General features: G+C 36.5%; 1 protein-coding gene across 1 annotated transcript; it reads left to right on the top strand.

Moving 5' to 3' along the window:
* Nucleotides 1-1,770: 1,770 nt before the first annotated feature.
* On the top strand, nucleotides 1,771-20,591 carry LOC134668309 (uncharacterized). The gene is made up of 9 exons (XM_063525791.1): nucleotides 1,771-1,987; nucleotides 3,444-4,732; nucleotides 5,160-5,359; nucleotides 10,353-10,579; nucleotides 12,337-13,625; nucleotides 14,356-14,554; nucleotides 16,847-17,062; nucleotides 18,557-19,845; nucleotides 20,207-20,591. The coding sequence occupies exons 1-9, from the start codon at nucleotides 1,784-1,786 to the stop codon at nucleotides 20,406-20,408; spliced, it is 5,115 nt and encodes a 1,704-aa protein (XP_063381861.1). The 5' UTR covers nucleotides 1,771-1,783; the 3' UTR covers nucleotides 20,409-20,591.
* The last annotated feature ends 3,867 nt before the right edge of the window (nucleotides 20,592-24,458 follow it).

Genomic DNA, 24,458 nt, shown 5'->3' with positions numbered 1-24,458 from the left:
CCTCTATTGACTTAAGTTTCAAGATGACATGTACTGGGATCGCGTCGAGCACCAGTACGTTTACCTTATGGATAATGCCACGTTTTGACCCATACAACCAAAAAAGTTATAAATGCATGTTTTTATTTTATTTAGTCATTTTAAAACGCATGGTCATTTCATAAATTTTCGGAGACGTCTATATATTTAGTGTTTGCGACATTACCTAGGTATACCTATTTCGCAAGTAAAATAATAATTTGTACATGGCATGATAACTGTGTGTTTTAATAATGGAGATATAAGGGCATTTTCATTTAACTTGTACAAGTTAAGCGCGACTTAAGTCGTGTTTTAGTAACGTCTAACCGTTACATTCCTGACAAAATGTATGGGATTTGACATTGACCGTCAGTTTTGTAACGATTGCTAACCGGCCGTTAAAGGTGTTCAATTAAGTGAAAATGCCCATAATTAAAACGCATCTCTTAACAACTCTTAATAATAAGACTTCTTTTGGCTTGTTTCTTTCTGATTTGTTAGGAGTGGCCAATTACTATGTAGGTACCTAGTGGCCATAACTATAGCAGTCACCCTAGTGACCTTGCAAATTTTCGTACTCGACTGTACATACAAGAAGGTAGATAGTGTTTGTAGTACACATATGTGTGTATCTTATCGGCAGAACAGTCGTGTTCGGAATTGATTCCGATTGATTCTGTGACTGTGTTATTTGAATAACAAATAATTATTCTGAAAAGGAAGGTACAACTGTTATTTTTTAAATATACATATTTTATTAAATAATTGGCTTCTATCCGATTAACTGCCTATATAGCGATGTTAAATATTGCTGGATTCTTAATAATAAATAATGACAGTTGGAATCACATAATTAGGCAGCTGTCTGAATGGTGGCGTACATCAAGAAGCGATTTGTAGCGATGCGTTGATTATTTCTTCGCGGACAAGTGTTTTGAACGACTTTAATCACAGCTGTGGTATGCATACCACATACGGGTTACGAAATACAATTGAATGAATAAAAATAAAAATTAATTAAATTATATAAAATTAATTTAAAATATTTAAATTAAATGAAAATAAAACATTTTATAATTAGTGATGTACCGACTATTGATTTGGCCGACTAGCCGACTAATCGGCGCTCGGATGGCCGATTAGTCGGCCGACTAGTCGGCCAGATCATTAGTTTCGTTTAAGTTCGGTTCAGATCACTTAAAAAACAATCGTTTTTCCCCCTGCGTCGCGCTATTCATCATATTATAGTAACGCTAAAAAATAAATTAATATAAATAAAAAAATCCTAAGGCTATTCATACAACAACCGGACAAGAAAGCGACCACACGGTCAATAATTCGAACAAAAGTTTTCATAAGCACCCTAAATACCTAGGAATATGGGTAAAATAGGTGATAAGTTTATGGTAAATATTTGCTGTTTATTTCTTTTTGCCCTGATTGTCTATCACTTATAAAGTGCCGACTAATCGGCCATTTTTGCCGACTAGTCGCCGACTAATCGCCGACTACAAATGAGGCCGGATAGTCGGCTTTCCCGACTAGTCGGCGACTAGTCAGTACATCCCTAGTTATAATTTTTACTTGGAGTTTACCCCTGCAAATAATTATAATTAGGCAGCTGTAGCTTTTTATTAACAAAAAAACAAATGTTAATTAAAACAACAACTTGACTATACACGCGTCATCAGTATCAGTAGGTATAATACAAATGGCCTCCAGCCGAATTCGACCACAGTCAGTGTCACGGCAACAGCCCGCAATGTCGCACACTATAATCAAATTATTGTTATTAGTCGCCGGTGTGGCTGTGTGTGTCAGTGTCACACAGGATACACATGATGTAAGGGAATCAAGGGTAGTGCAGACCGCACAGGGGCCCGTGAGGGGATATAAGAAGGATGATGTCTTCTATTTTTACGGGATCCCATATGCCACGGCGCCTACTGGAACGCGCAGATTCACTGTAAGTAGATTTAGGTTAAAGATTTGGTATGTCAATATACATAAATATTATATTGTATCATCATCGAAAAAAAACCTACCAAATAAAAAATAAAAAGAATTACTAATTTATTGCACATTATATATATGAATAGAAATAAAAGAAGGGAATGTGAAAGACGGTACCTATCTACACGAGAAATGTAACAAATTGATGTGTCAGCTGTCAATATAGTAAAAAAAATAAAAGCAAAAATAAGAAAATACAAATGATCAAAAATCCGAAAAGTATAACTTCAAACTTTCTTTATGTTCATTTACTAGTAGGAAAACGAAATAAACTAATGACTGTAAGTAGATAGATGTATAAATTGTAGCATGCTAAACTGATGAACTATAAAAAATATAAAAGAATTCATTATAGTTAGGTACATAATTATTTGGGAAAGCACATTAAATTTCAATAATAGTTAAACGTAGTAAGTTAGTAAAAACGAGTTGCTAAGAAGCATTTTTTGGGCGGGGCATATAAAATACATAATAAGTAACGTTTCCTTTGAATTTGTGTAAATGACGGTATACTAACAACCAACTACTCCTCAGCCTTCAGATAGGTATATTGAAGCAGTCGAGGTGCTCAAAAATACCTGAACACGCACTCTATCGCCTTGATAATAGAGACGTGTTCAAATATTTGTGAGCACCTTAACTGCTCCAATATATCTGATGGCGACTGTACACACCGTGACTAATTTGTCTAATACACATACCGTTGATATTTTTAAGTTGGCACAACAAGTGACTTAAGGTCACCTACAAAAACCGGCTAAAGATGTCAACATACAAAGGACTATGCGTCAAAATTGCCCCAAAACCAACAGAGTTGAGAGTTAGGATATTAGATAGGTATTTCTCTGTAAGTACTTTATTTCGTTCTATGGGCACCAAGCGGAATTCCATTGCAGAACTGAGTAATTGGTATTTTAGTCAAAATGTCGTCACCCTTATTACCTAGGCAATAGAGTGCACCACCGGGCGAGCGCGGCAAATCGTTCGGTGTGCTCGCCCGGCGGTGCGCGAATATCTACCCTGCAGCAATTAATTTCCTTACTCAGTCTCTATTGCCTAGGTAATAAGGGTGACGACATTTTGGCTAAACTACTAATATCTCAGTTCTGCAATGGAAGTCCGCTTGGTGCCCATAGAACAAAATGAAGTACATAGAAATACCTATCTAATGACCTTACTCTCATTTCTGTTGGAGTTGGGTCCAGGCTCCATACAAAGTTGCCCATGGTCCTTTATGTACCTATTAGTATATTCGTGATCGTTATTATAAACTTTATTCTAAGTAGAATTAAATGAAAAATACTCGTCTCTATTCTCATTGGTAAATAAATAGGATAATAATTATCTGGATGTTTCAAATAAATGTGTTAGTCAAGTCAATAGCTTCAAAATGAATATTTAAATTTCAGGCACCGCTACCAGGACCAGTATGGATGAACCCACTTAAAGCAGTCAATGATAAGATAATTTGTCCACAAGGCAAATTACCAATGCTAGATTTATCTAATTATGACATGCGCGAAGACTGTCTTGTGGCAAACATCTATATGCCCGATACAGAGGACACTAATCTTCCTGTCGTGGTCTATGTCCATGGAGGAGGTTACCATATAGGAGCTGGAGCCATTACGTCACCAAGCCCATTAGTGCGCACCAAAAAAGTAATAGCTGTCACTTTCAATTATCGCTTGGGAGCGCACGGATTCCTCTGTCTGGGCACAGATAATGCTCCCGGTAACGCAGGCATGAAAGACCAAGTAGCGCTGCTTCGATGGGTACAGAAGAACATCGCCAGCTTTGGGGGAAATCCCAATGAAGTCACTATTGCTGGGTACAGCGCAGGCTCATCAGCAGTGGACCTCCTGATGCTCTCAGAAATGACAACGGGTCTTTATAATAAAGTTATACCCGAGAGCGGTGCAAGTGTAGCTGTATGGAGCGTTCAACTTGATCCTGTTCAGAATGCAAAGGATTTTGCTAAGCAGCTTAACTTCACTAACGCTGATAATATCAATAGTTTGGAAGAATTCTACTCAACTCTATCATTTGAGGCTTTGACGTCGGATATTTTCTTCGATAAGGAGGATTCAAATTTTTTGTTTTCACCTTGTGTTGAGCGTGACACCGGCGTTGAAATGTTCCTTGATGATGCTCCAATTAACATTTTAAGACAAGGAAAATACAGAAAAGTGCCTGTCCTGTATGGATTTGCAAATATGGAAGGTTTATTTCGGGTTCCATGGTTTGAACAATGGAAAGAATCAATGAATGAAAGATTTTCAGACTTTTTGCCAGCTGATTTGCAGTTTAAAAACAAGGAAGAAAAGGAGCGTATTGCAAAACATATTAAAGAATTTTATTTTGGTGATAAACGCATATCGGCTGAAAATATTCAAGGGTTTATCGATTACTTCTCTGATGTCATTTTTACATTTCCTCATTTGAGATCAGTTAAGCTGCAAGTGGAGGCTGGTAGTGATTCAATATACCTTTATGAATATTCGTTCTTTAGGCCACATCCCGAAAATGCTGGTATTCCAGAATATGTGAAAAATATCAAAGGAGCAGGTCATTGTGCCCAGACTTTTACGGTACTGGAATCTGGTGCATTTGGCGTTAATCTTGGTCCTGAGTCTGATGAATACAAGAAAATGAAGAATATTATGGTTGAACTTTGGGTTAACTTTATCACTACAGGGTAAGTAAAATAAATTTGTAGGTCGTTATTCAAACAAACATTAATAATAAATAACATAATATTTAAAACTATTAATAAACTAAACGTCTAATATGCACCTCCACGCTGCATCGTACCTGGCTCAAAGTTCCCATAATTTGTTTGTATGACACACAAGATCGTTTTACTATTACGAAAAAGCTTAGAAAATGCCCTAACACTGTCACTTATAAGAGGTACTAAAACCCTCAGGATATTTAATGCTAAACACATTTTCATTACCTATTGTTCACTTACGCAGTTCATCAAAAACAGGTATCCAATTCTTTATAATTCCATGTTTGTTCCTTGTCTTATGAAGTTCAAAATAAGTTTTTATTCAGCGTTGGTGACTCCACATCTCATCATTTTCACAAAATAATCAAAGTGACTTGTTTCTCTGTTCCAGTAAACCAGTACCCGAGGGATCAAATCTCCCTTCTTGGCCCCCGGTTGGTGCTAACAGGTCTCCCTATATGTCTCTAGGAGAAGAGATAAAGCTGAAAGGGCCTCTCTTGGAGGAACGTACACACTTTTGGGAGGACATCTACGGGCGCTTCTACAGATCTCCAGTGGCACCATCCACGCGCAAACTTAGAAGTGAACTCTAACACGAAAACAATATTTTGTGTCATATTTATTTTTATAAATAGCGATTTTAACATAAAATAATACTTTGCGTTTAGTATAACGACTGTACATTTAGTTTTTATTCAATTTAGCCATTATAACTCATAGTGACATTGAAAATTTTCGGAGACGCTTGCACGACTGCACGTACAAGTAGACCTAGATAGCTTGTACAACAACAAGTTTGTAGTGTACTTGTGTGTGTCTTATCGTCACGTACAGTTGTGTACAAAATTAAATAACAACATATATCTTATTATTTTAAAAATAAATTGGAGGAGATAAAGGATTGGACTGATCAGCCACTGAACGACCAGACCCTCCCCCCTACCCTCAACCCTCAACTGGCTTAAAAAGCCATTTGAGGGTAGATTTTGTTTACTTTTATTTAAATACCTAAAGGCACAGAGTATAGCTTTTTTGTCGTGCGATAATTTTGTCGCAGAAATGCAACGTATGTGTTTATATGTCGGTGCGCGCACATGCGACAAGAAGATGGGTCAACTAGGAGAGAAAACTAGCGTGTTCGCGCGAACTGTACCTTTTTTCTCCCCTGTGGGCAATAGTTAACAGCTTGTGGGCATGTAAGTAATGATTTTATCATAGTTCTGTAAATAAAAGGAGGACCTTTTTACGTGGGTTAGGGTTAAATAAGAAAATTAACCTTTATAGCCCTTAACTTTGTGTATGTCCACAGGAAAGAACGTAACACAGTGATCTGTTTGACCCAGATATGTATTACAACGCGATTTTAAAATCGTGTCGCAAAAATTTCAATCGCAGTGCGCGCAGGCTCTACACTCTAAAAAAAATTTGGTTGGCCCTATCAATATCTTGATGGCCGTAATCAAGCATCTTGATTCCATACGAGCCTAACAAGAACTTAAACACATCAAACAAGGTAATTCTGATTGCTGTTACTATTGTTAGGTAACTGAACCAATTAAGATCTTGTTCAATATTTACACGAAAAATAATTATGCTAACTAATTGATCCTAGTAAGATCAACTAAGGGCTTGATAATGAAAACAAACAAGTTAGTTTAACTAAGATGTAAATCAATGTTAACATGAAGAATTACTGTATTAACTATTTGACCCAAATAAGTTCAACTAAGAACATGATTACATCGACTTATGCATCTTATTAGCCTGAACTAAGATATTGTTCAATTTGAATCTTAATTGTTTAATCATTTCAACTATGAAGCTTGTTTAGTACAATACCATTCTTGTTCAATTGTACTATGACTTACTTTGTCGCATTTACTAAAACATTTCTTTCACATCTCTAGTTTTTATACGCGCCGTGCTGAATAATGCTGGTGGTCCTCGTTATTATTCTCAAGGAATTAGTCTTAAATACTAAAATATACATTATACATTTATTTCAGATCTTTTTGGCGATCGGCTTAGACCGGTTTAGCTTTACAAACACGGGAGGAGGCGTGCTTGTGAAATGTGAAGCCATATCGGCCTAGGCCGATCCTCAAAAAGATCTGAAATAAATCTGTAATCTGTATTACCTACTTAGTATTTAAGACTAATGCCTTGAGTATAATGCGAGTACGAGGACCAGCATTTATTCAGCACGGCGCGTATAAAAACTAGCACAAAGAAAATTTATAAAATTTAAACGAATAAGTAGTGAATAAAATATTACAACAAAGAAAGGGATAAAACATAATTAAACTAAATCAAGCCCGTAGTTTTATAAAAAGGGGGTAAATGAATAAAACAAAAAAATATTATAATAAGATGTTATTTATTCATTTAATCATTTTGAAAGTAAACGTTTTGCATTTAAATTCACGCGCACGGATCCGTGTCTAAGCATACGAGGGGTTAACACTCGTTGGTCTAATCACGTTCACACTTGTTGGTCTATCCAAGCACACTACACTCACAGTGTCACTACGCGAGTTTGATTCGGATGTCACTGGTTGTTTTTTAGTCAAACAAATCACAATATTCCACACATTTCACAGTTTAAAAACCCATCTTCACGATTAAAATTGTTGTATTTGTGAATTAAGGCTTCTCTTACCAATCTTGGTATATAGTGGCGTGCTGTCGAAATGACCTTGGGACTATGCAGCTCGATCCAGTGACTTATACTCGACTCAAGGTGACACTGAGCAATAGCTGACTTGTGAGCGTCGTTGTTCTTGACCGCAGCGATGTGGTCTTTAATTCTGCAGGCAATAGTGCGTTTGGTATGCCCACTGTACGAACTACCACAACTGCAATCAACTTTGTTCACACCAGGTTTTTCCAGAGGAATAGGTAATTGAATGAGCTTAACGCAACTGCGTGCTACAGAGACTGACTGCTCGGTCGCACGCGCCACGAGAGGGGCGCGGGCGGGGCGGAGAGCGGGTGTACAGCTCTTGATTGATCGGATTAACCGATTATTTAATTTAATTATTAAGAAAATCGATTTAACAAATAATTCTTAGTAGAATGGAATATTAGTTTCGTAATCAATACAATAACTTGATCATAATGGGATTGAGTGTTTTATCTTCGTTGTTCTAAATAAATTATATGTTTAGTTGATTCAACTAGCAAATCTTATGTAAATCAACAAAGACAAAATAATCAAATAAACTATTAAAATGTTCATAACTATCAACATATTTATCTGTTTTAATTAAATTGTTAAGGATTGAATTAACCTACGTTACATAATTATGCCAACAAGTTAATAATAGATGCAAAGTATACAATTGTTAGGATTAATAACATACCTACTTTATTAGTTCAATCACAGATACACTTATTGTTTTAAGTAATCAGCTTTCTTTGATTTATATAAGATCGTTATTGTTGTAATTAACTTAACGTCAACTAAGAGAAAACTGCTCTTAGTTGGTCTTCATTTTTTAGAGTGTAAGTGCCTAAAGTGTCATTCTATGGAACTTGCTAACTATGTAAACAAAAGTCACTAGTAAATTCATCATTCAGAGACAATTTCAATATGGCGGTTTGTTTACATAGCAAGTTCCATAGAATGGCACTTTAACTGGCTTCTATTCGATGAAGCGATGCAGTGGCCATAAGGGCCCGAACAGATGTTTAATGTTGCTAAATATTGATATAATCATTAAAAAAAGCTCATTCAACGGCGGTGCGATTAGCAAGAAGCGAGAACTTATTAGCGATGAGCAATTTTTTCCGCAATCATGTTTTGAACAATGAAACACCTTGTTTATTCACACGGGGCCTACTAGACGTTCATTGATTGTGCAGGAAAATAATTGTCCGCTAGTCGTTTTCTCGCTACCGGCTAGACGCCTTGATTTATAAAAAAAAAACAGGTTGCACTCCGGGAGTGCCGGCAGAAGTGAAAACTCAATGATATTGTAACTCAAAATATTAATAACAGCGCCATCTAGTGCAAAATGTCTGCAGTACTATGTATAATTGAGGTTAACGCCATCTAGCGTTATTTCGTCGCATTACTTGAAACCCCTAAGCACATCACTGTGAGTACTAGAGTTATATTAGTACCAGTTTGAGGGAAACTCACTAGATGGCATTTAAATCAAAAAAGAAAAACTCAATGACATTGTAACAGTGTCCGTCACACGTGACATCACGTCTTACGTCTTACGCTCTCGCGAGTTTAACATTTTTTCAGTGCAAAAGTTCAAAAGTGCCGCCAAAGAAGTTTTCACTTCAAAAACACTTAAGGGTCAAACAGATCACTGTGTTACGTTCTTTCCTGTGGACATACACAAAGTTAAGGGCTATAAAGGTTAATTTTCTTATTTAACCCTAACCCACGTAAAAAGGTCCCCCTTTTATTTACAGAACTATGATAATATCATTACTTACATGCCCACAAGCTGTTAACTATTGCCCACAGGAGAGAAAACTAGCGTGTTCGCGCGAACTGTACATTTTTCTCTCCTGTGGGCAATAGTTAACAGCTTGTGGGCATGTAAGTAATGATTTTATCATAGTTCTGTAAATAAAAGGAGGACCTTTTTACGTGGGTTAGGGTTAAATAAGAAAATTAACCTTTATAGCCCTTAACTTTGTGTATGTCGGCAGGAAAGAACGTAACACAGTGATCTGTTTGACCCTTAAAACACAATTCGATGCGACTGTACAGTTCTGCCGTTAAATGGTAAAACGCTGCAATTCAAGTTACAGCGTTTTAAGTTGCCTTGGATCAAATTATTCCTTTTATGTTCTTCTATCATCCCCTTTTTTTCAGATTTTTGATATCTCTTTTAATTAAGTCTGTAGAAAACTGTCAAAACGCGGCAACTACAGTCTAAGCATACCAAAACATTGTAACAAGAGTTAACGCGTGTTTATATATTATCGGTGTCGTGTTAATACATCATAACATAGAGTAAAGCAGAACGCTGTAAGTGCTACCTGCAGCGTTCTGCTTGCATTATAATATTGTTAAATTAAGAGCATAGAATACGCCAAAACGCGGCAAGAGACTGAAAAAATGATAGTAATACCGTTTATCAAAATTGAAAGTAAAAAAGTCCAATTACCTAATTTCTTTAAATTACAAATCCATTTTAAGAATTACACTTACAATGTTTTCTTTTTTCAATGAATCACTTTATGAGTTATAATCTAACGGCCAAAACGCTGCAACTAGTAAATAATTGTGGCAAAATGGAGTTACAGCGTTTTGCTAAGAACTCTGTAGGTTCTTTTTTGTTGGATCTTATTGGCAAAACACTTTATGGCTAATATTTAAATAAATACACTAATTTATAAAATTTTCATTAGGCGGCTATATAAAATGCACTCTTAGGTATATATTGTGTAAATTTCAACCTTACAAGTTTATAAAAAATAGGTGTTTCAAAGGCCGGAATGTTTAAACCTTTAAATGCGTTTTTCTCAAAACTGCGTTTTTTGACTTGCAGCGTTCTACCATTTGACGGCAGAGTTGTCATCAGTCTAATCTAATACAGACGACCGCTAGCCGAATGAGCACAGTCAGTGTCACGGCAACAGCCCGCCATGCCGCACACCATAATCAAATTATTGTTATTACTCGCCGGAGTAACAGTGTGTGTTACACAGGATACACAGGACGCAAGGGAATCAAGGGTAGTGCAGACCGCACAGGGGCCCGTGAGGGGATATAAGGAGGATGATATCTTCTATTTTTACGGGATCCCGTATGCCACGGCGCCTACTGGAACGCGCAGGTTCACCGTAAGTTTTCAGTTCATTTCATTCTATACCTTGTTTGCTTGTAATAAAGCACACATTGGAAGTACGCGTTGGTATTTTAAGTAGATAATGGTAGGTGACCTCATGTATCTCAGTTAAGAAACCGGCTAAAGATGGAAACAAACCAATTTCCTGTACCTAAAAAATAAATAAATAAGTAAAAATTGTTTACGTTAATTCATAAATATTAAATACTGAATATATAGAGTAGAACTTAGATGATAAAATATGTTTTGTTGATTTTATGTGGTCTTTAAACAAATACTAAAATACAAACAGGTAATGAAGTACAACATTATATGCAATCAATAAGTACCTACAATCATTAAAGATAAGCGTAGGCCAGAATTCGTCTTATCATTGAACAAATATTGTGTCATGACTATCTTTAGGTAGCTGTTGAAATTAGTTACTATAGACGTATCCACTATTATAATTATAATTTGTGACGTATCATTAAGTTAAACTAACCGGTATAGCTCACAAATCGTAATGAAACACTTAAGTTAACAGTTAAAAACTTATGTAAACATTTACAATATTAGTTTGAAGGTAAAAACACTGTCTCAGTATGATAGTAGGTACGTTTAGATAGAGTTGTAGGTAGTGCAAAATAGAATGAGCGCTATTAGGCTGTACTGTACATAAGTACCTAACGCTAACTCAAAAATTACAGAACATGGTTATAGTTTACAATAACTATTAACATTTTCATAATCACTACACATTATAAAACAAAGTCCCCCGCCGCGTCTGTCTGTCTGTTTGTTGTTTGTTTGTACGTTCGCGATATACTCAAAAACGACTGAACGGATTTACATGCGGTTTTCACCTATCAGTAGAGTAATTTTTGAGGAAGGTGATGTATAATTTGCTAACCCGCGCGAAGTCGGGGCGGGTCGCTAGTGAGCTCTCAAACTAAATAGTGTAGTAGTTGCTGAAGGTAGATAAATATTTTTAAATCTGAGTAAAAATAGCAGTCTCTATTGGAGCGAGAGTGAAAGAATGTGAAGATGGAGCAGAAATACGTTAATAAAAGTACGAGGATGTAGATCTGGCTGAAAAGGTTTCAAATCGTCTAGGTACGTGTAAATAATTTAATATAAAAACTTATTGCTACCCAGGTAGATAAATAATATTGATCGTTTTCTAAGGTACACAACAGTACCACAGTGGTATCCAGAATCAGCCGGCCTAGCCAAGGTTACAATCGCTATCGCTTCGACAACGAAAAGCATTATGTCTCTCTATCACTCTTCCATATAAGTGCGACAGTGACAGTTGCGTTTCGATCGCTACGGAGCGTAAGCGATCGGCATCTTGGCTACGCGGCCAGTTACTTTTGCGAGTGTATATTAAATTTTATGATAGTAAAGAGTCAGAGGTGTAAATGTAACATTTATTATTTTCATGCTTTGGACATCATTCATCGTAGCAGTAATATATTCGCTCATAAAAATATTGATTTAATTCAACAAAATAGTCCCAGTCACTGCTTTTCTCCAATAAATTAGTCTGAAGTCGCATATTGTTTTTGTACTAATACATTTATAAGACATATGGATATAAGTTGCCGAAGACAGTATAAAAAAACAGTCCATTTTTATCTAATCTACTTAAGTACCTTAATCTACTTTTGTTGGCAGAGGGTACACGTCTATATTAGCCTCCATTAGAGTTTTTTATATGGTATTAATTAGTCTCATCTTTGTATTTGATACTGAATATTCTATTTTCAGGCGCCGCTTCCAGGACCAATATGGATGAATCCACTTGAAGCAGTTAATGATAAGATAATTTGTCCCCAGGGCAAATATCCAATGCTAGACTCATCTCATTTTGACATGCGAGAAGACTGTCTTGTAGCAAACGTCTATGTTCCTGAAACAGAAGAGACTAATCTCCCTGTCGTAGTCTATGTCCATGGAGGAGCTTACCAATTAGGAGCCGGAGTGCTTGGTTCACCAAGCCCATTAGTCCGCACCAAAAAAGTAATAGCTGTCACTTTCAACTATCGCTTAGGAGCCCACGGATTCCTCTGTCTGGGCACAGAAAATGCTCCAGGTAACGCAGGCATGAAAGACCAAGTCGCGCTGCTACGATGGGTACAAAAGAACATCGCCAACTTTGGAGGTAATCCCAATGAAGTCACTATTGCTGGGTACAGCGCCGGCTCATCAGCAGTGGACCTCTTGATGCTCTCAGATACGACCAAGGGTCTATATAATAAAGTTATACCCGAGAGCGGTGCAAGTGTAGCTGTATGGAGCGTTCAACTGGATCCTGTTCAGAATGCAAAGGATTTTGCTAAGCAGCTTAACTTCACTAACGTTGATAATATCGATAGTTTGGAAGAATTCTACTCAACTTTGTCATATGAAGCTTTGACGTCAGATGTCTTTCTTGATAGGAAGGATTCAAATTTTTTGTTTTCCCCTTGTGTTGAGCGTGACACCGGCGTTGAAATATTCCTGGGTGACACTCCAATAAATATTTTAACACAAGGAAAATACAGAAAAGTACCAGTCCTGTATGGATTTGCCAACATGGAAGGTTTATTCCGGGCTCCATTGTTTGAGCAGTGGCAAGAATTAATGAATGAAAGATTTTCAGATTTTTTGCCAGCTGATTTGCAGTTTAAAAACAATGAAGAAAAGGAGAGTATTGCAAGAGATATTAAAGAATTTTATTTTGGTGATAAACGCATATCAGCTGAAACTATTCAAGGGTTTATCGATTACTTCTCTGATGTCATATTTGCATTTCCCCATTTGAGATCAGTTAAGCTGCAAGTGGAGGCTGGCAGTGATTCAATATACCTTTACGAATATACGTTCTTCAGGCCACATCCCGAAAATGCTGGTATTCCAGAATACGTGAAAAATATCAAAGGAGCAAGTCACTGTGCTCAAACTTTTACGATACTGGAATCCGGTGCATTTGGCGTTGACGTTGGTCCCGATTCTGATGAATACAAGAAAATGAAGAATATTATGGTTGAACTTTGGGTGAATTTTATCACTACAGAGTAAGTAAAATAAGTTTGTAAGTTCAAATTAAAATTTTGATGATGCCGTTCCATAATTTGTGAAACGACTATGACACGCAAGGTCGTTTTACTGTTATGAAAAAACTAAGAATGAGCACTAACACTGTCATTTATAAGATGTACTAAAAGCCTCAAGAAATTTAACGCTAAATACAACTTCGTTACTATTCACTTAGGCATTCCGGCAATAGGGAGTATTACTGCAATGTTCTGCCGCCAGAGTGTAACACTCACAGACAAGTAACACTATTGCACATCATCATCATCATCTCAGCCATCCACTGCTGAACATAGGCCTCCCCCTTTTTTGGGGGGTGAATGCCATAATCGCCACGCTTGGCAGGCGGGTTGGCGATCGCAGTCGAGTACGCCGAATTTGAGGGACGCTGCTGCCCGTCCACCGGTGGTATATTGCACATAGTAAACCATAACATATACATACTTACTAGGCCTTAAACAGTTTTTTGACAAGTTTTCACTTAAATATTGTTTATAAGTTTTGTTTGTTTACAGATGGTCACAAATTTCGTTTTGTGCTAGTGACGCCCTCTACGCAGAGTTTTGCGTAATATAATAATATTCCCTATTAGGAATCCAAACATTTATAATTCCAAATCTTTTCCTTGTCTTAGGAATTCAAAATGAGTTTTTGTTCGGCGTTGGTGACTTCAAATCTCATAATTTTCACAATCTTATTTCTCTGTTACAGTAAACCAGTACCCGAAGGATCAAATCTCCCTCCTTGGCCCCCGGTTGGTGCTAACGGGTCTCCCTATATGTCTCTAGGAGAAGAGATAAAGCTGAAAGGACCTCTCTTGGAGGAACGTACACGCTTTTGGGAGGACATCTACGGACGCTTCTACAGATCTCCAGTGGCACCATCTCCACGCAAAGTTAGAAGCGAACTCTAACTCTAACAAGAGAAGAATATTTTGTACCATATTCATTTTTATTAATAGCGATTTCAACATAAAATAATACTTTGCGTTGAGTATAATGACTGTACATTAAGTTTTATAATCAATTTTGCCATTTCAAAACTCATAACTCATAGTGACATTGCAAATTTTCGGAGACACTTGCACGACTGCATGTACAAGTAGACCTAGATAGCTGGTTCAACAACAAATAGGTAGATAGACATTGTAGTGTGCTTGTGTGAGTCTTATCGTCACGTACAGTTGGGTTCAGAATTAAATAACAACCATAGAAGGTAGGATCCTATAGAAGTGGTATACGCGTGCCTCCGTGAGGGACAAAACATACCCAATGCGACACTATGATTGGTCGAATTTATTTGTTGCCCACCATAATCCATACTAAATTTACGGTGGGGGAAAATAATGTGAGACTGTGACAAGGACAAACAATAATAGCGCTTTCGCTGCTACTCCTACTGAAAGATACATAAGACTATCCCGTTCGGTCATTTCCCCCCACCCCTCATGCCAGATCCAGTTATATCCTCGATTCATGATAACAACATACCTTATTATTTTAAAAAGATATTGGAGGTAACTGAAATAAGTGTTTGACTGTATTTCATTTAAGTAATATATTTTTATTAAGTGCCTAACTGGCTTCTATCAGACGAAGCGATGCAGTGGCCAGAAGGGCCCGAACAGATGTTTATTGTTGCTAAATATTTATATCTTAGGCATTACAAAAACAGTTGAAATAACCTCATTCAACGGCGGTGGTGCGGTTAACAAGAAGCGAGTATTAGCGATGAGCAATTTTTTTTCGCAGTTGTGGTTTGAACCCATTTTATTCACACGGGGCCTACTAAGTAGACGAAAAAATAATCGTCCGCTAGTCGTTTTCTCGCTACCGGCTAGACGCCTTGATTTATATAAAAAAAACAACGGGTTGCACTCCGGGAGTGCCGGCAGAAGTGAAAACTCAATGACGTTGTAACAGTTTTTCGATGAGGTCACGTGACGTCTTACGAATCTTACGGTCACGTGACCTGTCGCGAGTTTAAAATTTTTTCCCCATCACAAAAAGTTCACAGCGCCGCTAAATAATTTTTTTGCTTCAAAAAAACAAATACTTAAAACACAATTCGATGCGACTATACAGTCGTCATGTCAGTCCAATACATACGGCCGCCAGCGGAATTAGCACAGTCAGTGTCACGACAACAGCCCGCAATTTTATTATTTATTATACTGGAGTCAGTTATGTAACGCTGCCATACATGACCCAAAAAATTTTTATTAACTTATGAGCTTCATCACATCTGATATTTGAGTAATTCTAAGCATTTCTAGCCTGAAGTGGGGGGGAGGGTGGGGTTCAAAGACGGCCGCCATCCGTCATCTTTAAAAAAAATCTACTCTGATCCTGGTGGGTACTAGGGCAAGTTTGGTATCATTTTCGTATAAACCAAAGACGTAGAATTCATTGCTGATATTTGTTTTATCAAATTCATAGTAATTTTACAAGAAAAACGTAAAAAGGTGAAAAATTTGGTTGGAGATTTTTGCTACGCGGAGCCGAAACTACAAAAGATAGAAAGTTGAAATTTGCACACTAGATTACATTTATAAAGTGTACAAGAGATAAGAAGCGATTTTGAGAAATTCATCCCCTAAGGGGGTTAAAAAGGGGATGAAAGTTTGTATGGGGTTCAAGTTTTATTTTAAGCTAGGAATTTGAAACTTCGTAAAACGATATATTATTAAAATACAAGAAAACTAATTTCAGCGTTTTTGAAAATTCATCCCCTAAGGTGGTGAAAAAAGAGTTGAAAGTTTGTATGGATATCAAAAAAATTTTCGAACGCGGGACTTGAATCTTTGTATTTGGGGATATTATTAAAAGACAGGAAAAGTAATTTCAGCGTTTTGTAAAATTCATCCCCTAACAGGGTTAAAAAGGGGTTGAAAGTTTGAATCCATTACAAATCCGAGTAGACACACATTTCTTATTGCCTCCCAGGCTTGAAATGCTTAGAATTACTCAAGGAACATATGTGATGAAGCTCATAGCTTAATAAAATTTTTTTGGGTCAACTTTATAACTGCTTCCGCTATTACAATATATAATATTTACACAGCATTACAGTTTGCACCAAAGCGCTGGCAAATTAATGCAAATAGCAAAAATAGTACATAATAATGATTGAATTATAATTTAGTCGTGCAAATAATATAAAAATATAAAAATATGTCAAGTAATTTATAATATGCAACTAGGTAATATACAAGTTCGCAATGCCGCACACTATATTCAAATTATTGTTATTAGTCGCCGGTGTGACTGTGTGTGTCACACAGGATACACAGGATGTAAGGGAATCAAGGGTAGTGCAGACCGCACAGGGGCCCGTGAGGGGATATAAGAAGGATGATATCTTCTATTTTTACGGGATCCCGTATGCCACGGCGCCTACTGGAACGCGCAGGTTCACCGTAAGTTCATTTAATACTATAAGATAAGATAAGATAAGATATCGTTTATTTGCGTGAATTATGGTAGCTAACAGATGTTACATAGTTTTTATAGGTCACGACATAATTCAGCCGAAAATGACGGCATGCAAATATTACAGCCTTAAACACTAATTATCAAGCTTGCAAATTATACCATTAAGCTAACTATCAATAATTGCACACATTTGGATTTGCATTTGGAATGTCCACATAAAAGAATAACAATGATAAATAATAATAGAGCAATGTCAAGGTAAAAAAAAATAATTAAAAATTAATAACAATTGTCAGCATGCACAAAACAAAATGAAAATAAATTTATACCTTGTTCGCTAGTCATAAAGTACACGTTGGTATTTTAAGTGAATAATGGTAGGTGACCTCATGTAAGTATCTCAGTAGAAACCGGCTAAAGATGTAAACAAACCAATTTTCTGTATAATAGTATTAATATTGTTTACGTTTATTAATAAATACAAATCAAAATATATTTGATAAAATAATTGGCTTTGAATTAAAAATTAATAATAAATACTGAGTTTTATTAAATGATAAAATATTTTTTTATGTGGTCTTTATTTTACAAAATGTTTATAAAATATGATTGGAATGTTGATCGATTAATTCAATAAAACACATCCTCAGCTCTTTTATTAATAAAATATCCCTTCCTACCTCGAAACCTACGTATGTATTTTAATATAAATCCAGATAAAGGGGCAGAATGAAAAAATGGAAATAGTTTCCATGGTTTTAATGCAGATTATGGACAAGCGGTCGTCCACTTTCATCTTAAAGACGCGGATAATCGTCACCAACTCTTATATTCGCGTAAATAAGTTAAATTTTGAAGCTTCTATTAGCACCCAATAAATTATTCCAAACTTAATTATGATCTTGTGTATTACTTAGCGCAAAGAGAATTTGAAACAATTCCAATACACTCTATTCTCTTTGCTTAGCGTTAGAGTCGCATGTAAATATTTGTAAAGTATTTGATTGAAGACAATTCTTCTATCAAATATTTGTCTTACTTTTTTACGTTCTATAAAGACATTTTAGTACATTTACAGTAAGTAGTGCAAATTGGAATTAAGCGGTAGTAAGCTAAATTAAAAATGATAGAACACAGGTTCTCGTGTAGGTAACGGTTTACAATAAATATTATCGTTACATACCTAGATATTAAATAATTGGTACCGAATGTTTGTCAGTAGTATACATAATATGCTTGGACATCATTTATCTTATCAATATTTTATAGACATAAATTGGCCAAGATAATTTAAAAAACAATCCACTTTTATTAACTAATCTAGTGAAGTACCTATACCTACTACACTACTATTGTTAGCAAAAGGCGCCTACAACTACACGTCTAATGAATGACTTCATGGGATTTAGCAGGATCACTCAAGTCTAGTCAAGTAGTCAAGTCTAATAATCTCATTCTTACTGAATATTTTATTTCAGGCACCGCTTCCAGGACCAGTATGGATGAACACACTTGAAGCAATCAATGATAAGATACTTTGCCCTCAGGGCAAAGTTCGGATGAGTAACTTCCCATTAGATTTTGTCATGCGAGAAGACTGTCTTGTAGCAAACGTCTACGTACCTGAAACAGAAGAAACTAATCTCCCTGTCGTGGTCTACGTGCATGGGGGAGCTTACCAATTCGGAGCCGGAGCGTTTGGCTCACCAAGCCCACTAGTGCGCACCAAAAAAGTAATAGCTGTCACTTTCAACTATCGCTTAGGAGTGCACGGATTCCTCTGTCTCGGTACAGAAAATGCTCCAGGTAACGCAGGCATGAAAGACCAAGTCGCGCTACTTCGATGGGTACAAAAAAACATCGCTAGCTTTGGGGGAAATCCCAATGAAGTCACTATTGCTGGGTACAGTGCAGGATCATCAGCAGTGGACCTCCTGATGCTCTCAGAAACGACCAAGGGTCTATATAATAAAGTTATACCCGAGAGCGGTCCAAGTGTAGCTGTATGGAGCGTTCAACTTGATCCCGTTCAGAATGCAAAGTATTTTGCTAAGCAGCTTAATTTCACTAACGTTGATAATATCAATAGTTTGGAAGAATTCTACTCAACTTTGTCATATGAAGCTTTGATGTCAGATGATTTCCTGGATAGGAAGGATTCAAATTTTTTGTTTTCACCTTGTGTTGAACATGATACCGGCGTTGAAATGTTCCTGGACGACACTCCAGTTAACATTTTAACTCAAGGAAAATACAGAAAAGTACCAGTCCTGTACGGATTTGCCAATATGGAAGGTTTATTCCGGGTTCCATTGTTTGAGCAGTGGCAAGAATTAATGAATGAAAGATTTTCAGACTTTTTGCCAGCTGATTTGCAGTTTAAAAACAACGAAGAAAAGGAGCGTATTGCGAAAGATACTAAGGAATTTTATTTTGGAGATAAACGGATATCAGCTGAAACTATTCAAGGGTTTATCGATTACTTCTCTGATGTCATATTTGGGTTTCCTCATTTGAGATCAGTTAAGCTGCAAGTGGAGGCTGGTAGTGATTCAATATACCTTTATGAATATTCGTTCTTCAGGCCACATCCCGAGAATGCTGGTATTCCAGAATACGTGAAAAATATCAAAGGAGCAGGTCACTGTGCCCAGACTTCTACGGTATTGGAAATCGGTGCATTTGGCGTTAATCTTCCTGATTCTGATGAATACAAGAAAATGAAGAGTATCATGGTTGAACTTTGGGTGAACTTTATCTCTACAGGGTAAGTAAAATAAGTTTTTAGGTTAAAATTCATTTGAATGATGTAGTGTCACAATAGTGAAACGACTGTGACACATACGATCGTTTTACTATTGTGATAAAAGCTTAGAAAGTGCCCACTATTGTCACTTATAAGAGGTATTAAAACCCTCAGGAAGTTTAATGCTCAAATCATCTTCGTTACCTATGTATTCCCTTAGGCAGTTCGTCAAAAAACATTAGGGAATAGGGATACAAACATTTATAATTCCATGTGTTTTCCTTGTCTTATGAAATTCAAAATAAGGTTTTATTCAGCGTTGGTGACTCCACATCTCATCATTTTCACAAAATAATCAAAGTGACTTATTTCTCTGTTCCAGTAAACCAGTACCCGAAGGATCAAATCTCCCTCCTTGGCCTCCGGTTGGTGCTAACAGTTCTCCCTATATGTCTCTAGGAGAAGAGATAAAGCTTAAAGGGTCTCTCTTGGAGGAACGCACACTCTTTTGGGAAGACATCTACGGCCGTTTCTACAAATCTCCAATGGCACCATCTCCACGCAAAGATAGAAGCGAACTTTAAGACGAAAAATTTTTTCTATAATAATTATTTCCTATTCTACTTCTTCTTCCAGTGCCATCTCCTACCGGAGGTCAGCTATCATGAGGGCTATACGAACTTACTTTAGACACAGCTGCGCGGAATAATGAGCGTGTGCTCTGTTTGAACCATGTTCGGAGGTTTTTGAGCCATGAGCTACGTCTTCATCCGGATGATCTTTTCATGTAGAATGGATCATTCCTTGTAAGTATAATGAGTTGAATGAGTTCATACTACTTGTTTCATTCTTCTTATTTCTTATTACAAATGTTTCTAAATTCTAAACACTTCATAAGTGAAGATGACAAATCATTTTAAAATGGCGGTCGTTCATTGTTTTACTTACCGTTTATTGTCACTTGGTCTCTAATATTTTCGTTCTTACGTCTTTTTTATGAATAGTAATATTTGTTATAAGAATAGTGGTATGAATAAAATTTCTCGTTGGATTTGTCTCAAGGTCACTGCGACTAATTAACATAACATTAACACATTGATTTAAATTGTATTTGTGTAGTTGTTAGCAGCTATTCTGCCGCTTTATCCCCATAGCAAAGTTTCATGGCAGCAACATTGCTAAATATAAAACTGTATTGACACAAACGGAAGAAAAATCTTACATTAATTTGATATTGTATTTGTATTCTCGGCCGACTACAAGCAAACTACTTCCAGTGTCCTTAAAGGTACAACCAAGACTCATTTCACTGCGAAAACTTTAAAAACCCGCAAGCTACACTCCTTTGGGAAATAAGGGGAGACAACTAAATTGTTTTCCGAAGCGGGGTTGGATTTAAAATTCATTACTGCTGCCTTCGGCGAGGCTGAGGATGGAATGTAATGAGAAGTAAAGTTCTATTACAAGGTGGTATGTTACATTTTAGAATTTCAATTGTTTTTATATTGTAGTTAAGGTACGATTTATTCGTTTGGAAAAACACTTAAAATATTTTCATAGAATGTAATTTAATTTGTACTTAGAGAATTACTAGTTTATTTTGAATTTTTAATCGTAACCTTGTTAGGACTAAATGATAAGAGAGTGTGTGTTGTGGCAGGCGTGGCTCACTCCGCGATTTCGTTGTTTTGCTACAGGCAGCTCATCCGTACAGGAAAGTACATCCGTTCCATCCCAATTTTGGGGAAAGCCATAAGCCGCGCGTGGCGCTGTCGCGACCTAGCGGCCATATCTGTGCCGATCGTAACAGACGCGTTTTGTTAGAGAGTGAGTCTTCTGTACCTAGTACTATTATTTGTTCTGTGGTTGTGGTCCAAGTCGCACTTGAGCGTAAGTAATTAGGTAAGTAGTCAACGCCTCTGAACTTGTGACCGCGAGCGAGCAGAGATTGCATTACTTATCTGAAACTCGGGACACACACACGTGACACACGTGTATTCGGGAAACGAGAAAATCACAAGATCTAGAAACGATATAGAGATCAACTAGATTTACATTAGATATCGACTAGATGTGACTTGGATATCTAAGTCATAACTTGTCGAAATCGTTCAAGAGGACCTCCAGAATCGCGGAAACGTCAAATTTGACATATCTATCTTGTCGAAATCGTTCAAGAGGGTCTCCAGAATCGCGGAAACGTCAAATTTGACATATCTATCTTACAAATATCTTTAAATTATCCTTATCGTAACTTGCTGAGGTCTAGTAGAGATCTAATACATTTTCAGAATCGAGCCGACAGTCAAGTTACACAGGCTGGATTAGCATACGGATTGAAGTGACGGAGAATTGTTCCTGTGGCATATCTTAGCCACGATATTGTAGCTTTGAAAATACTAGTTAGTTACTAGGGGCAGGAGGGAGAATTTAACAATGAAGCAATAAAAAAAAACATTTTTGATTTTTTTATTGTTATGAACTTTACAAAAGCTGCAAAACGATCGTGTGCCACGACGACTATTCTGTTAAAATTTGAAGAAAACTTTCTTATTTTAACTGCTTTTTCGTTTGCTATTTATAAGTAACGTCTTAAACAAATCTAAGGAAAAACATACAGGGTGATTTCGGGGTCGTGATCCAGAACCACTTTTTCTGGCTCTGTAAATGATCCACATTATCATATGGTAGTATTTGATTAAAAGATAATTACTTTAATTATTCTTATTTTTCAAGTAAATTAATGTTATACCTACTAAGTAATTATGGTCCCTATGTATTCCCTTAGGCAGCTACCCTATGACTTTTGACATACGCTGCTGTATGGAAAGCGACAAGACGCCACATTGATTAGGGTCACCAAATTGTATGCAAAAATGTTTTTTCCTACTTGTCATTAGGGAATGCAAATCGGTTATTTCTTGTATGGAAATAATCGGTTTTTAACCGAAACCGCGGTTATTTCCATACAAAAAATAACCGATTTGCATTCCTTACTTGTCATCTGGAAAATAATCATCATTATTGGTGATAAACAATAATTAACAACATCATTAGGCTCATCTTTGGATTCTGTATGATGTCTGGCTCTCTTGCTCTGCGACCCCGAAATCACCCTGTATATAAAGGGTATAGAGAGTATACACATCATGTTAATAATTGAATATAAATAAAATAGTATAATACCAAAAGTTGTATATCAACATTCTATGCACCCATTCATTTGTGCATGCATCACACTGAGACTCAGTAAGGGCGGGTACAAACGGACTGCAACCTGACTGTAAAATGTATGGGAACTGCACGATGCACGACGTTGCAGTTGGCGTGCAGTCCCATACAAATTGCAGTCGGGTTGCAGTCCGTCTGTATCGGCCCTTAAATGCTAGAAACATTTTACTATTATTTTCACTCATCAACAGCATCGCCTACATAATCTTACATCAACTAATGATCAGAGAGCCTACCGCGAACCACGTTCGACGTGTTGCCTCTCTGTCGCATGTGTAAATTCGGACGCAAGTGTGAGAGGGAGGCAACAGGTCGATCATGATTCGCGGTAGGCCCTCAGATTTCAATATATAACTTTTCTTATCCACGTTCCCAACATGTTTTAAACCCTTTACCGCATACGCAACCATATAGAGGTATGGCAGTTAAAATATTCAACTTTAATGCAAAAAATAACTTTAATAGCGACAGACTAAACTCAATGTTTGCTCACGACATCCGGGCTCCTGTTGCTACGACAGCAATCTTCCAGCGTAGCACTATCTATGTTGCTGCTAAAGTGTTTAATACGTTGCCAGTAGAAATTAAGTCACTCAATGACTTGAAATTTGTGACAGCACTTAAAAAATTTGTCATTGAGTTATGCCCCTACAGCTTAAGTGAATATTATAATATAAACGGTTAGTTAATAAGTAGGTATGTAAGTAAATATATAGCTACACCCACTGGGTAAAATTGTATTGATTCTCACTGTATTGCCTAACATCAACATGTACACATACAATTTATGGCTTATGAATAAAAAAAAAAAAAACTCTATTGATAGCTATTAAAGTTCAATTTTAAACAAATATTTATTTATGGCAAACAGTAAGGGGTTAAGACATCCACTGAGCAGTTTCAACCTTAAAATGAGTTACTTTTTTGTACATTCCAAATTTCCAACAGAGAGGCGCCGACATTGTTCATTTGACGTGGGTGCCATATTTAGGTATTTTCTGTGGTGCCATATCATTATTTATATGTTTAAAAGTTATCTTTTAATTATAAATGTAGCAAATACTACATAATATATCTATGTACATACATACATACACACAAACATCCAGAAGACTTGTAGACTAATTTTAAGTTAATTTATTTTTATTTCGATTTTTTTTTTAATGAATAGAAGTTATTTATTTCACAAAATACAAAAACAAATACCTAAATTTCAACACATTGATAAATTCTTAATCCTTAAAATTTACATTAGAAAATAAATTACAATGATATAAAAACAAATTATAACTAACGAAAATAGTCCCCGAGATCTGAGCCCTGCGGAAGGGTGCCCATAATGCTGGCTACATTTCCCCGCTAGAAGGAATGAGCCAGCCCTAGGATCTCTGGTGGTGTCAGGG

Source organism: Cydia fagiglandana, chromosome 10 (genome assembly GCF_963556715.1).
Source record: "Cydia fagiglandana chromosome 10, ilCydFagi1.1, whole genome shotgun sequence".
In the NCBI taxonomy this organism is placed as follows: domain Eukaryota; kingdom Metazoa; phylum Arthropoda; class Insecta; order Lepidoptera; family Tortricidae; genus Cydia; species Cydia fagiglandana.
The sequence above is the reverse complement of the archived record's forward strand: the minus strand, read 5'-3'. Positions and strand labels throughout refer to the sequence as shown.

Coding starts and splice junctions, on each gene's coding strand:
- LOC134668309 (XM_063525791.1), top strand. CDS start 1,784: ATGTCGCACACTATAATCAAATTATTGTTATTAGTCGCCGGTGTGGCT. Junction 1,988..3,443: donor CTGGAACGCGCAGATTCACT/GTAAGTAGATTT, acceptor TTTAAATTTCAG/GCACCGCTACCAGGACCAGT. Junction 17,063..18,556: donor CTGGAACGCGCAGGTTCACC/GTAAGTTCATTT, acceptor ATTTTATTTCAG/GCACCGCTTCCAGGACCAGT.